At 49.7% G+C, this 12,077-nt stretch overlaps 1 protein-coding gene across 1 annotated transcript in view; it reads left to right on the forward strand.

The window, feature by feature from the left end:
• The window catches only part of ZNF618 (zinc finger protein 618), a 148,470-nt gene that overhangs the window by 86,955 nt on the left and 49,438 nt on the right, over positions 1-12,077 (forward strand). Inside the window, exon 6 of the mRNA XM_088177679.1 lies at positions 4,802-4,840. Coding sequence (XP_088033805.1) covers positions 4,802-4,840 — 39 coding nt within the window. The remainder of the gene's footprint in view (positions 1-4,801; positions 4,841-12,077) is intronic.

Here is a 12,077-nt window from a genome sequence, read left to right on the forward strand (position 1 = left end):
AATAAAGATACAAATGAGTTACTTATTCATCTACCCTCTTCAGCAAGAAATGAAGCTGCAAACATGATGCAGCTCTGGCAGTGGGATTCTCCCAGGGAGCTGAGGCACTGGGCAGAGTATGCCTGGCTGCAGAGGAATAACCTGCAGTGAAAGGTTAAGGGTGGACAGGAAAAAAGAAGGAAGCATTCTTTGGAGGAAAGCCCTGTGTGATATTATCCAGTGTAAGCTGTGCATGGACTGGACCAGGAATGGTGCTGGGATGGCAAAAGACTGCAGGAGTGAAGGGGATTTTTGTGAAAGATGCTTTTATTGCCCCAAGGCTTCATAGAGGAGAAGGGGCTGGTACTGTCTCGGGGTGACAAAGGTGGGATAATGTGGTGGGATCACTGCACTGAGGGTGTCACCTTGCACGTTACTGTTCTCCCTGTGATCTCCGGTCCATGTCTCAGATCCAGTGCCAGGCACTGGCAGCCAGCTCTCCCAGGGCTGCTTTCCTCAAAGCACGGCAATGTGAGCTCCCTTAGCCCAGTCAGTGCAGTTCTCAGCTGCCAGAAACTCGAATCCTGAATCCTTCAGTCCTTTCTTTCTGGCTGGGCAAGGGAGGAGCCAGACTGCAATGGCAGGACCTGGATTCCCTCTTTGCAGGATGGATTTTCTGGGTGCTAGCCACGGTTTTCCCAAGGTCTGGCCACGTAACATTTGCCTCTCCCAAAGCTGGACAGATCCTGGGAGACTCACCAGCATCAGAGAAGCTAGAACAAACGGAGGCCCCTTTCTTCTCTTCAGGATTTTTGGTCATTCCAGGAGCAGTAGCTGCTGGTTGGGATTTGCTGAAGGATACACCCATCCCAGGTCTCTGTTCTCTGCTTGTCTGTGTGGTTCCTGTGTCACTTACGGGCCTTGGCCAAGCCCTGGGGTGGTGCTGCAGATGACAGAGCAGGAGATAGAAAAGGTTCAGGCCAGGGGAGAGCAGAGAAACTGGTGCTGATCTGCTTTGAATCTTTGGGGCAGAACAAAACATCTGTGTCACCAGCCCATCTGTCACCACCACTCAGTGGCACAAAATGCAAGGTTTGGGGGCCTCGAGTTGTCCTTGCTTTGGACCAGGGTTATTTCTGAGCTGGTTTTTGTGTCCAGAGCCCACCTGGGCCTTACAGCAGGGGGAAGGTCTGTCATGCTCTCTGCTCATCCATCCTTATCCACTGCTTGTTTTGCCCTCTGCAGAACTTAATGTCTTCTCATCCTTTGAGCTGTTCAGTTCCACATGAAGAGTTTTGGCCTGGCAACATTACATTTTTCTTTGCAATGGGCATTTTTTTGAGAAATTTTCTGGATTTTTCTTTTATAGCTGCACCTGCCTCCACTCCAGCTCTCTGTGGCAGACAAGCTGCATTGGAGGTGACCCGTGTTCTTCAGGCTGACTTCATTTCTTGTCTGCTTTCAGAAGCAGGGGAGTTTATATTATAAAACAGGGCATTTTCTTAGTTTACTGAGCCTTCCCTGTGGTGCAGACCACTGGCTGGAGAATTTCAGGGAGCGACTGCTCTGGCAGTTGGCAGAAGGGCTGAGGCAGCTCTGCTCAGGATGTGCTGCCTCATAGGGACAAGTTCCCATTCTGCTTTTGCTGAAAGCCGAGATCCAGGCACGGAAATCCCTGTGTAAGGGTTCTGCAAAGAACCAGAAACGTAGGTAAGAAATTTCCCCACTATGTTTCATCAAGGAAGAAAGGAAAAGGTTGTGTTCCTTCCCCTTCGCCTCCCCAAGACTGACAAATAAAAAAAAAAAAAAAGTTGTGTTGTGGAGCTGAAAGGCTCCTTTGTGGGCTGTCATGCAGCCCTGCAGGATCCCAGCTCCTTTCTCGTGCTGCAGTCCAGCTGGAGCAGAGTGGCTGCACGTTCCCGGTGCCGATGGAAGGCTCTGGCCCAAATGTTACCACTTCACCTACACACAACCCGGGGCTTAGACATGTTTTGCTTCTGGTGCTTTTATTTTAGCTGTGTGGGGTTTTTCAGGTCATTAAAAGGTTTGGATTGCCTTCAGGAGTTAGTCAGCTAGAAAGTTCTGCTTTGTATGGTTGGGTCGTGTTTAAGCAACATGAGCAACAAAGCATCTGCATGTTTTGAGTCAGGAAAATTATTTTGCTTTTAGATAACTCCCAAAAAAAGGGCTGAAATTGCTTTATTAGACTTTCAAACAGCAAATTTATAAACCTCTGGGCTGAGGCCAAGCAAGGGAGATTTGTACCCAAAGCAGAATTCTTCCAAAAGCAAAGAAAGAAAATAGCAAGGCTCGAGTTTAACCCTCGCAGGATATATTGCCTCTAGCCCAAGAATTGGTGGAAGTTCTCTGTTTCCAGATAAGCTTTTCTGGGTTGACTGATGATTTTGCTCAAGTTGTTTTTCATTTTTATTTATTTACATTATAAGTTGTTGCATTGCCTCTCCCCAAGACCATCAGTTCTCCATGTCCTCCCCACAGGGCTGTGCCAGCTGAGGGCTAGGCTGCCCTCACCACAACAGATCCTGGATCCTCTGAGTGGGGCTGGATTCTTCAGGCAAAGTTTCGAGTTTCACCAGTTGTTAAAAAACTTCTCAAAGCTTTTCAAGTTTCAGATTAATGTTTTCCAAGAATGGGTTCTGCTCAATTCAAAAAATATGAAAAGGAAGATGACTCATTCAAATGGTGAATATGGAAAAATGCTTTTTTCCAAAGTGCACATTTTTTGGAGTCTGAGTTAAAGTAGTTCTGTCACTGAAAGGATTTTGAGGTGAGGAGTAGAAAACTAATAGAGATATAACCATTCCTGAGAAGAGATGGTGTTCCTGAACTGTAGAAAGTTAGGATTCATTTGTTTATTTGTTACTGAAAATACCAGATGATTTTTGGAGAGATCCTTTGCCCTCTGCCCTGCATCCCAAGATCCATTTTCCCATGCACATCTCCCAGTCTGCAGGCAGATACTCATATGAGATACAGAAAGTTTCTTGGGACACAAGAGTTAACTGACCCATTTTCCAGCTTCCCTGCCCACCTCCCTATTCTTACTGACTTTTGCAACTTTCTCAGAAATTCATCTTTTGTTTCACAACTGTAATTACTTGGTCTGACCTCAAAGGTGATATAGAGTGGGCTGTAAGGGGATTTTTAATTGGTCGTTTTAAATTCATGAATACTTTGTCTTATGACTAAGAGTAACAACATTTCTTGACGCAGTTCAGAAATGGCTGTTCCTCAAATTTTGTGTGTTGCCTGATTCTTGTTAAATTTGACTAAAGTACTTTCTAAGCTATTTAAACAGTGCATATCTTTTATGGTTTGCTTATGCCATTGCTTGTGAACACCAGGACAGTATTTTGCATAAATCTATTGTGCCATAGCTGCTTTTCCTTGAATGATGGGTGGGAATTCAAAAAAGTAGCAGCTGTGGAAAAATCCTTAACAGCAAAGCTGTTAAGGTTCTGCGTCTGATACTGAGGGTTTCTGATCTGGCCCCTGAGTTTATGAAGTTGTGCCAAATTAATACCGTTGCCTAGAAAAATGATCTAATCAGGCAGGTTAATCAAGTAGAAATGGTACAGACTCCCAAACTCACAATCATTTGTTTTTATTATTTTTAAGAAATAAGGAAATTAAATGCAAACAGTGCTCATTACTTAAGGTTGAAAATTTTAAATTCAAAAACGCTGTACTATTCTGCAGCTGTGGTTTCCAGCGTAGTGCAAGCATCATTCCAACAGACATACGGAATATTTTGCAACACAGTTACATTATTAGATAATGTGACATACAGTATATGTAATTTAGGATGAATATGAAACACTTCAGACTGGCCTGAAAATCCTAATCGTTTATGATCCTTGACTTGTAACTTTGGGGTTTGTTTTCCAGCTCGCAGCTTTGCCTGTTGCATTCATTTAGGGCTTGAACACGATCTCTGCTCTGTGCTTCTTGCAGTCCCACACACGACTGTGGAGGGAGCTTTTTCTCCCTTCTCCATCTGCCTTCAGTAGGATCAGGAGAGAATCCCCCTGGGGGAATTCCTGTGGCCCATCTCTTGTGGAGGCTTTGCCATCGCTGCCTGTGGAGGGCAGGCACGGTGGTAGAGCCGGCTGTGCCAAATCCCAGGGGAGCTGAGCCGGGTGTGCTGTTCACTGCTCACTTTCCTGGGTTCACAGCGCTTGCTGTTAAATGAGTCCAGAGGAGCCCACGGAGCTGCTCCAAGGGCTGGAGCCCCTCTGCTCTGGAGCCAGGCTGGGAGAGCTGGGGGTGCACACCTGGAGAGGAGAAGGATCCAGGGAGAGCTCAGAGCCCCTGGCAGGGCCTGAAGGGGCTCCAGGAGAGCTGGAGAGGGACTGGGGACAAGGCATGGAGTGACAGGACACAGGGAATGGCTCCCACTGCCAGAGGGCAGGGCTGGATGGGATATTGGGCAGGAATTGTTCCCTGGCAGGGTGGGCAGGCCCTGGCACAGGGTGCCCAGAGCAGCTGTGGCTGCCCCTGGATCCCTGGCAGTGCCCAAGGCCAGGTTGGACATTGGGGCAGCTTGGGATAGCCCATGGCAGGGATGGAATGGGATGGACTTTAATGTTCCTTCCAGCACACACCATTATATGACCGTGGGCAGCTCTCTTTAGCCACCAGCCCCTGTGGGCCATGTCCGGCCTCGCAGCCCCGGTGAGCCCTCAGGTCCCGCGAGGGGCCGGGCGGGCCGGGCACAGCGCGGAGAGGAAGCGAGCGAGGCGGCGGTGGGGGCCGGGGCAGCGCGGCCGGCGGATCTAAGCGCTGCTCTTTCTCTTTGCAGACACCGAAGCTGCCTCAGGGGAAGGAGCCTCACAAGGCAGTAAGTACAGCGGGGCGCGAGGGGCCGGGCCGGGCGGGGGCCGAGCTCCCCGAGAGCCCGACGAGGCTGGGGCCGGGGCCGGGGCCGGGGCCGGGGCCGCGGTGGGGCCGTACCGCAGGCGCCCGGCAGGGGGCGGCCCCGGCGCGGAGATGGCGGGAGGCGGCGGGGGGCGGCGGGAGGCGGCGGGGCGGAGCGGGCGGGCACGGCTCGGGGTCCCTGACGGCACGGCGGGGCCGCGGGCACGGCCCGGGCGTCTCTCGGGGCGCGCCCCTCACGGCCCAGCAGCTCGGACGGTTGTCGCTGTCCCGCTGCCGTGAGGGGAGCGCGGTGCCCCGGGCGCTGCGCTGTGAGGGGACTGTGAACGGAGCTCCCCCTGCGTTCTTTGCGGGGGAGGGGTAGGGCACTGCCAGCCTCCCTAGCGGTGTCTAGATGTATGGTTTTTAAACCCTAAGCTGTAGTTTGGGGGTGTGCCCCAGCCCCGGGGAGGGAGAGCCAGAGCCGGCCCAGGGCTGAGGAGAGAGGGCCGGGGCAGCAGTGGAAGAGATGGCACCAGAGGGAGCTGGAGACAGACTCGTGAGCCCTGTGAGGGGTGAGTGGGAAGATGGAGCCGCGCAGTCCCCGGTGACAGGAGAGCTGAGAGATAATGGGCATGAAGTGGAGAGAAGGGAGGTTGAGGCTGCGTTGAAGGAAAAGCGCTCCCTCCTGCTGTGGAGCAGGCTGTCCAGAGAGCTGTGTCCTGCATCCTTGGGGTTTACAAGACCAGCCTGCGTTAAGTCCCAAGTAACCAGGACCGAGCTCGGAGCAGGCTCAGCTTTGAGCAGAGGTCAGATCAGAGATCTCCTGAGGTCTCTGCCCACCTGGGTTTTGCTGTGTGTTAGGTGAGAGCCATGATTCCCACTGCAAAGGTAAGTTTCCAACATTGGTGGTTGCAGACGGCAGCTTGGAAGCACCAAACTTACCCTGGGTGGGTATAGAAATGTTAGATAAATAGTAAAGAAAAAAAGTACAACCAGACCACCCCTTCTGAACTCTTTCTTCACCGTGTTCTGTGATAGGTGAACAATTGGCATTAGCATAGGGGGGGTCTTGGCTTTCTGTCGCAAAAGGAAGCAGGACTGACTTCACTGCAGGTGGGGAATGGAGATCCTCAGCCCTGAGCTGAAACATCTCAGTAGCAAGCAGCCATCCCACATCAGTGTGTACACACAGTGTACTACTCACAGGAGGAGGTGGGCTCTGCAGTTGAGTCCAGCTCTGTAAAGGGCAAGGAAACTCTTTCCCAAGCTCCTGTCACCTCCTTTGCTGTCTCTCTTTCATTGCTCAGCTGCCTGTTGGTGTTTTACTTACATTGAGGCTTTCCAGTCTCATCTCCTGGCTGCCTTGCTCTGAATTTCGCTGCCAGGCACTGCTGGGTTCTGGTCTAGGCTGTGTGCATCCTGGGTGGGTATTGGGTACTTCAGCCAGAGCTTGGGAACCACCTTGTGCAGAGAGATACTTTTTTTTCTCTAAGTGAACTTCTCCCCTTCCCACCTGTTGTGGGAACTTTTTTTGGCTGGAAAAGATAGGGCAGAGTGAGGTGTGAAGAGAGAAAAAAGACATGAGGGCTCACACCTTTGCTGTGTGGGCAGACTCGCTGTTGCTGGAGCTATAGAAGGATTTCTGTGGATGTAAATGCCTCTTCTGTGGTGTCTGGGTCGTGGAGAGAGGGGGAGAAGGGAACATCATGGGCAGAAGTCTGGGACAGAACAGTAAAAAGCTGCTGTTCCCTACACCAGGCTTCCAAGAAGTCGCTGTGGTAGCACTGGAGATGGAGCAGGGAGCAGTAGGGGAGGCAGGAACTGCTTCCATCTTCATTCAGAGTCCAGCCTCATCCCCTCTGCAGGAATTACTGACCCCTTTTTTACCTGCCACACTCATATCCCAAAACAGTCTCATATAGCTGAAAGAGGTTGAGGCAAACCAAGCCACCAGAATGGGGAGATGGTGAGTGGTGAGGTAGGGAAAGGGGAAGAAGGATCCACCGTGGCCGTGCCCTGCTGGAGGGACAGCCTGGACGTGTCACCTGCACTGCAGAGTGCATGTGAGACTGCTGGGCCCGTGCTGCTGTGCCTAAGTGCACATGGTTGTAATTTTTTGACAAAGTCATCTTCCTCTTCCCTTCTTGTGCTGCAGGGAAACAACTCAGCTCTCTTCTTTGCTCCCTGTGCCTTCCTCTCTGAGGCTGGATTAAATCCCTGGCCTACCCTCGTTGCTTCTACACGTCTGTTCTTGTTTTTCCACTCAATGGCTCTCTTGTCTCCTTGTCAGTCTGTTTGCTTCTCATATATTTAAAGAATTTTTTATTTATCTTTCCTTTCCTGCTATTTTTGCTTTGCCCACTGCTACATTGCTGTTCCTCTGTGACCTAATCTGGCTGTTTACACCCTCTCTTTTACAGATGTCTGCATTGTTCCAATCTTCCTCTGCTATTTCTATCTCATTGGGAACCTCTACATTCATGGTCTCTGCAGGCATGGTTTGCTGCCCTCTCCCAAAATTTCTCAGTATTTAAGGGATACAGGAAGGTGTTGTTTTCTCTCCTGTGCTTCTCTTTGGGGCATGGATTGCATCCATCCTGAACCTGTGAGTGAGGAGTCCCTTGATCAGCAGTGGGGCCCTGGATTAGTTCACATAACTACATTATACTACATTAGTTCACATCACAAGCTACAGGATTCGAAAAGCTGATCAGATTTTCTCCATGGTCACTTGCTGGAGCCAAGTGTTACTCACAGCCACCAGTGGTCACCCAGAAAGTGCAGGTGAAGGCAGCCTTGTGTGCCAGGTGACACCTCAGCTGGTGCCTGTGCAGAGCACAGGGCTGTAGTTCAGTTCTGTGCTGTGCTCCCTGGGCTGCCCATGAGCAATCAGCTCTGTTTTGGGAAGCAAAGTTTGGGTGTGAGAGCGAGAGTGGGCTGTGGGGAGGACGAGGGACTGACTGGTAGGTGAGGGTGTGCTGGAACGTGCCCTTGCCTTCAGCTCTGAGGGGCTGTGGTCACAGGGGCTGCTGGGGGAAGGCCCATCCTGGCCTTTTTCCTTCCTGGGAGGAAGGGAGCAGGGGGGCCAGCTGGGACTCAGCTGAGATCTGTTGTTTGCTCACGGCCTGACTAAAGAGGAGACAGTGGTGTTTAGACTTTCCAGCTGGGAAAGCACTTTGAAGACTCCCTTGAGGAAAAATTGTTGCATTTAGTTGGTTATTTTCAGCCTTTGGGGTTTATAGTCAGTAGATGGTGTCTCTGGCACTCCGTTTATTTTTTTGGACCCATTCTTGAAGAGCGACAGCTCTGTGGTTCTGAGGGGGGATGTGCTCACAGGGACACGGCTGCATGGCTTTGGGAGCTCCTTTTCTAGCCTTGGCTCAGGGTCCAAGACCAGAATTTCCACATGAGAGAGAAGAAAACAATGCAACCCACAGTGCTAATGTGTTAAAGAGACTTGTCTGACTGCTACCAACTTTGACTGGCAAGGACGAGGAAGAGAAGAGGGTCATTTTGAAAAAACAGTCTATTTGATATCTTTTCCTAGACAAGTGTGGCTAGTTTGTCATCTGGGGAATTGACTGTTCCCACAGAAGAATTTGCAGGTCTTTTCTGAGATGCTCATGTGCCTATGTGGTTTGCTCCAGACTCTGAGAAGTCCTCAAGGAAGGTGTTGGGCTGCGTCTGTGCTCTCATTCTCCACGGGAATTCCAGTCATGTTTAGGAGAGTAACAAACTGAACAAACAGCCTCCCTCCTGCTGTTCACATTCCATAGGACATTCTTGGCATTGGGACAGGTCGCTGAATAAAGCCAGGGGCAAGAGGGGGTCTAGGGCCCTGTGGGGGCAGGGACACGGCTGAGGCAGCAGCTCCTCTCACCTGAGCAGGTGTTTGCACTGTGCCAGGGTGTGGAGAGGGGTGTGTTCAGTGGGTTGTATTCAGTGCACATGTCCCAGGTTGGGGACACAGCTACAGAATCACAGAGGGCAGGGCTGGATGGGATATTGGGCAGGAATTGTTCCATGGCAGGGTGGGCAGGCCCTGGCACAGGGTGCCCAGAGCAGCTGTGGCTGCCCCTGGATCCCTGGCAGTGCCCAAGGCCAGGTTGGACATTGGGGCTTGGAGCAGCCTGGGACAGTGGGAGGTGTCCCTGCCCATGGCAAGGGGTGGAAAAAGGTGATTTTTAGAGCTCCCTTCCAGCCCCAACCAGTCTGGGATTCTGGCTCTGTAGTTGGAATAGTCAGCCTGTTGGAATGTGGTACCATCCTTTTCTGTAGGAAAGAGGAGCTTATATACAAGAACATCTTCAGAGTAACCATAACTGGCTTGCAGAGCTTGAAGGGGAACTGAGTTTTATGCTTGCCCATGAAGTTCACCTGAGAGTGTGTAGGCACCAGAGCTTTGCTCTGCCTTCTCGCTGCTGCTCTTTCTTACAGTGCTCTGCCTCTTCAGACCAGCCCAGGGCAGAACTCAGCTTCCTCGGGCAAATGTTAATGTGACACTTGCCTCATTTCACCTTAGCAATGGCCTTTCAATACCAAAATACCAAATGTTAACAGATACAGCAGGTAGTGCTCCCAGTCCATAGTAGTTCTAAGCCCTTTGCCTGGCTGAGTCTCAGATCACTTCCCAGAGAAGTTTGGAATTCTGCAGGCAGGCAGGAAGCAGCAGGACAGAAAGAAAGTCACTTGCCAGAGGCAACAAACGGGTGAGTGTCAATGGAATAAAGTGCAGTCCCTGGGCTTGCGGCCCGGTTAGTGCTGGGCACAACCCTTGGATTGCAGTTCTGTGTCCTGGGAAAGAAACCAGGAAATGCACAGGGAAGTGGGTAGGGAAGGATTGCTAAAAGCTGAAGGTATCTCAAAGTACCACTGATGCATTAACTTCGGGTATATCTGATGAGTGATCTGGGATGTCGTGAGTGTTCTTCCCAGGGGAGAATTCCTGAGTCTGGGGGAGCAGTGCTGATTGACTATGTAGTGAAGAGTCCTGCCATTGCTGGGTTCTTTAAATAAAACACTGTTAAAAGTGGGAAGCCTCAGGATGTGGTGCTTTCGGGAGCCTTGATCTCCAGTGTGTCAGTCAGGCTGGCTGAATCAGGACAGCTTGCTGACAAGTGGGGGTTGTGCTGTGAGTTCTCCCTGGTGACACCTTTTTTGAGGACCATCACAAGCAAGTTGCAGTGTAAAGCAGGCTGTGCTACCAGGCTGTATTGTGACACCAGACAGGGGGATGGACAGGTAAACAAGAAAAAGAGCTCCTGTACAAGCCAGTTCTACTGCTCTGCTGGCTTCCATTCCTGGGGTGTTGCAGTTGTTACTATGGCAATTCATGGACGTTTGCTGGAGGCTGGAAGACCACTCATGGTTGTTTTATGGTAGATCCTGGCCTTTCTGTCTCCATTTCGTGCTCCTGTGTACATAGAGTTTTGTTCAAGAGGCACAACTGGATTTTGTGCTGTTCCTCAAAAGCAGATCCCAGTGCTTTGCCTGCCAGCAGGTTAATCCTGCACAGCTCTCCAGTGCCCCCCCTGTTTTGGGAGGTGCTTCAAAGCCCAGTGTACAGATCCTCTATGTAAGCCCAGAGCGTCCCTGAGCATCCTTCTCTTGTGCCTTAAACCCTGGCATAAACAGGAGCAGCTGTCAGAGAACATTAATGCTCACTGTGACCAGCCCCACAGACTAGAAACTCCTGGGCCACATCCCACAAAATCCCAGCTGATCCCAAATAACACAACCTGATATTTCTTGATGTCTCTTGGCTTTTCTGTTGTGTTGAGCCCCTTCTCCTTGCTTGCAAATACGTTTTGAAAATCACAAATAGCATCTCACAGGTGAGGATATATCTGGATGTTTCAGACCACCCTCAGGCTGCAGGAGAAGCAAAATGTGGTCATTGGAATTTGTCAGACAGTGTCACCACACAGCCTGATGAGCAGCTCAGGAGCAAATGCAAAGGCAGAGATTCACAGCACCTGCTGCAGAGTCACAGGGTTTAAAATATCTGCTCTTAAGGATAAATAGGGTGGCAAGAGGTGCCAAAATTATCTTCAGAAGAGCTATTTTTGAAAATTTAATAAAATAGATATATTTAATATAAATGCATCCTGAGTGTACTTTTTTCTTCCCCATTTGTAGCTGCTCATACTTACTGTGTGTGCCTGGGTGCTGGGCTACGACAGAACAGTTGGTGGGAGAGGGTCACTAATGTTCACTGGCTCTAAGGATTCTCTAGGCAGCAGACAGAATATTTTCCTTTCCAGTTTCTCAGCCAGATGCCCTCAAATTCATCACCTGGGCACAGGTGTACATCCATGTGTGTCTCCACTGCAGTTACAGTGAGGAAAAACAGAAAGTGCATTTTTTTTCCAAAATGGAATACGCAATAAATATTTCAGAACCCCATAAATAAAAGTGATTGATATGATCTTTTAAAAACATATTCCCTTTGGGCTCTGACTAAGTGTGAGAAAGTTCAGCCTGAGAAGGAATTGAAAAAACAAACCAGTGAAAGGTTAGAAGCAGGGATGTGGGCTGGAATATGCCTTGCAAATGTTAACTGTGGAGGCACAGTGCTAACGCCTTGCATGTGCAAAAACATTTGGAGGACTGTGAATTTAAACCATGAAATTAATGTAGTCAAAATGAAGGTTTTCTTGCCCACACCTTACTCATACAGGATACAGCGTTTGTAATGTTCTGACAAGGGATGGGATGTGGAGGTGGTTTGCTGGTGTTAATTTATGGTTGAGGAAGGACCTTTTAGCATCTCTGTTTCTTGATTAATTTGCAACATAAATGTTTCCTTAAAGTAAATGTAACTTTTGATTTGTTTTACTTTTCTGGGGGATAGCAGAGCAGAGCCCAGGAAGTTGCTTTGTTCCACTCACTGACACCTTGCCCAGTGAAAAATGTGATACAGTGAATGCTGTGTGTGTGCACACCCACGTGCAGCCACCGCGGTGACCCCTGAATCATTTACAACTGCCTGATTCATTTTCCAGTGCTCTTATTTAATAATTCTCCTGCTCCTTGGGGAGAGCTGTAAAAACGGATTTTATTTTCCTAATGTGTTTGTATTTTAAGTAGGTAAATCTCTTTAGATTCCCATTTGCCAAACAGGGGGATGAATATGTTCATCTGCACATGTAAGTGACCAATGGGCTGAGACCAAGGATGATAAATTTCAGTGCAGGAATTAAGCAAATAGTAAGAAACTG

Source organism: Sturnus vulgaris, chromosome 22 (assembly GCF_052056855.1).
Source record: "Sturnus vulgaris isolate bStuVul1 chromosome 22, bStuVul1.hap1, whole genome shotgun sequence".
Lineage (NCBI taxonomy): Eukaryota > Metazoa > Chordata > Aves > Passeriformes > Sturnidae > Sturnus > Sturnus vulgaris.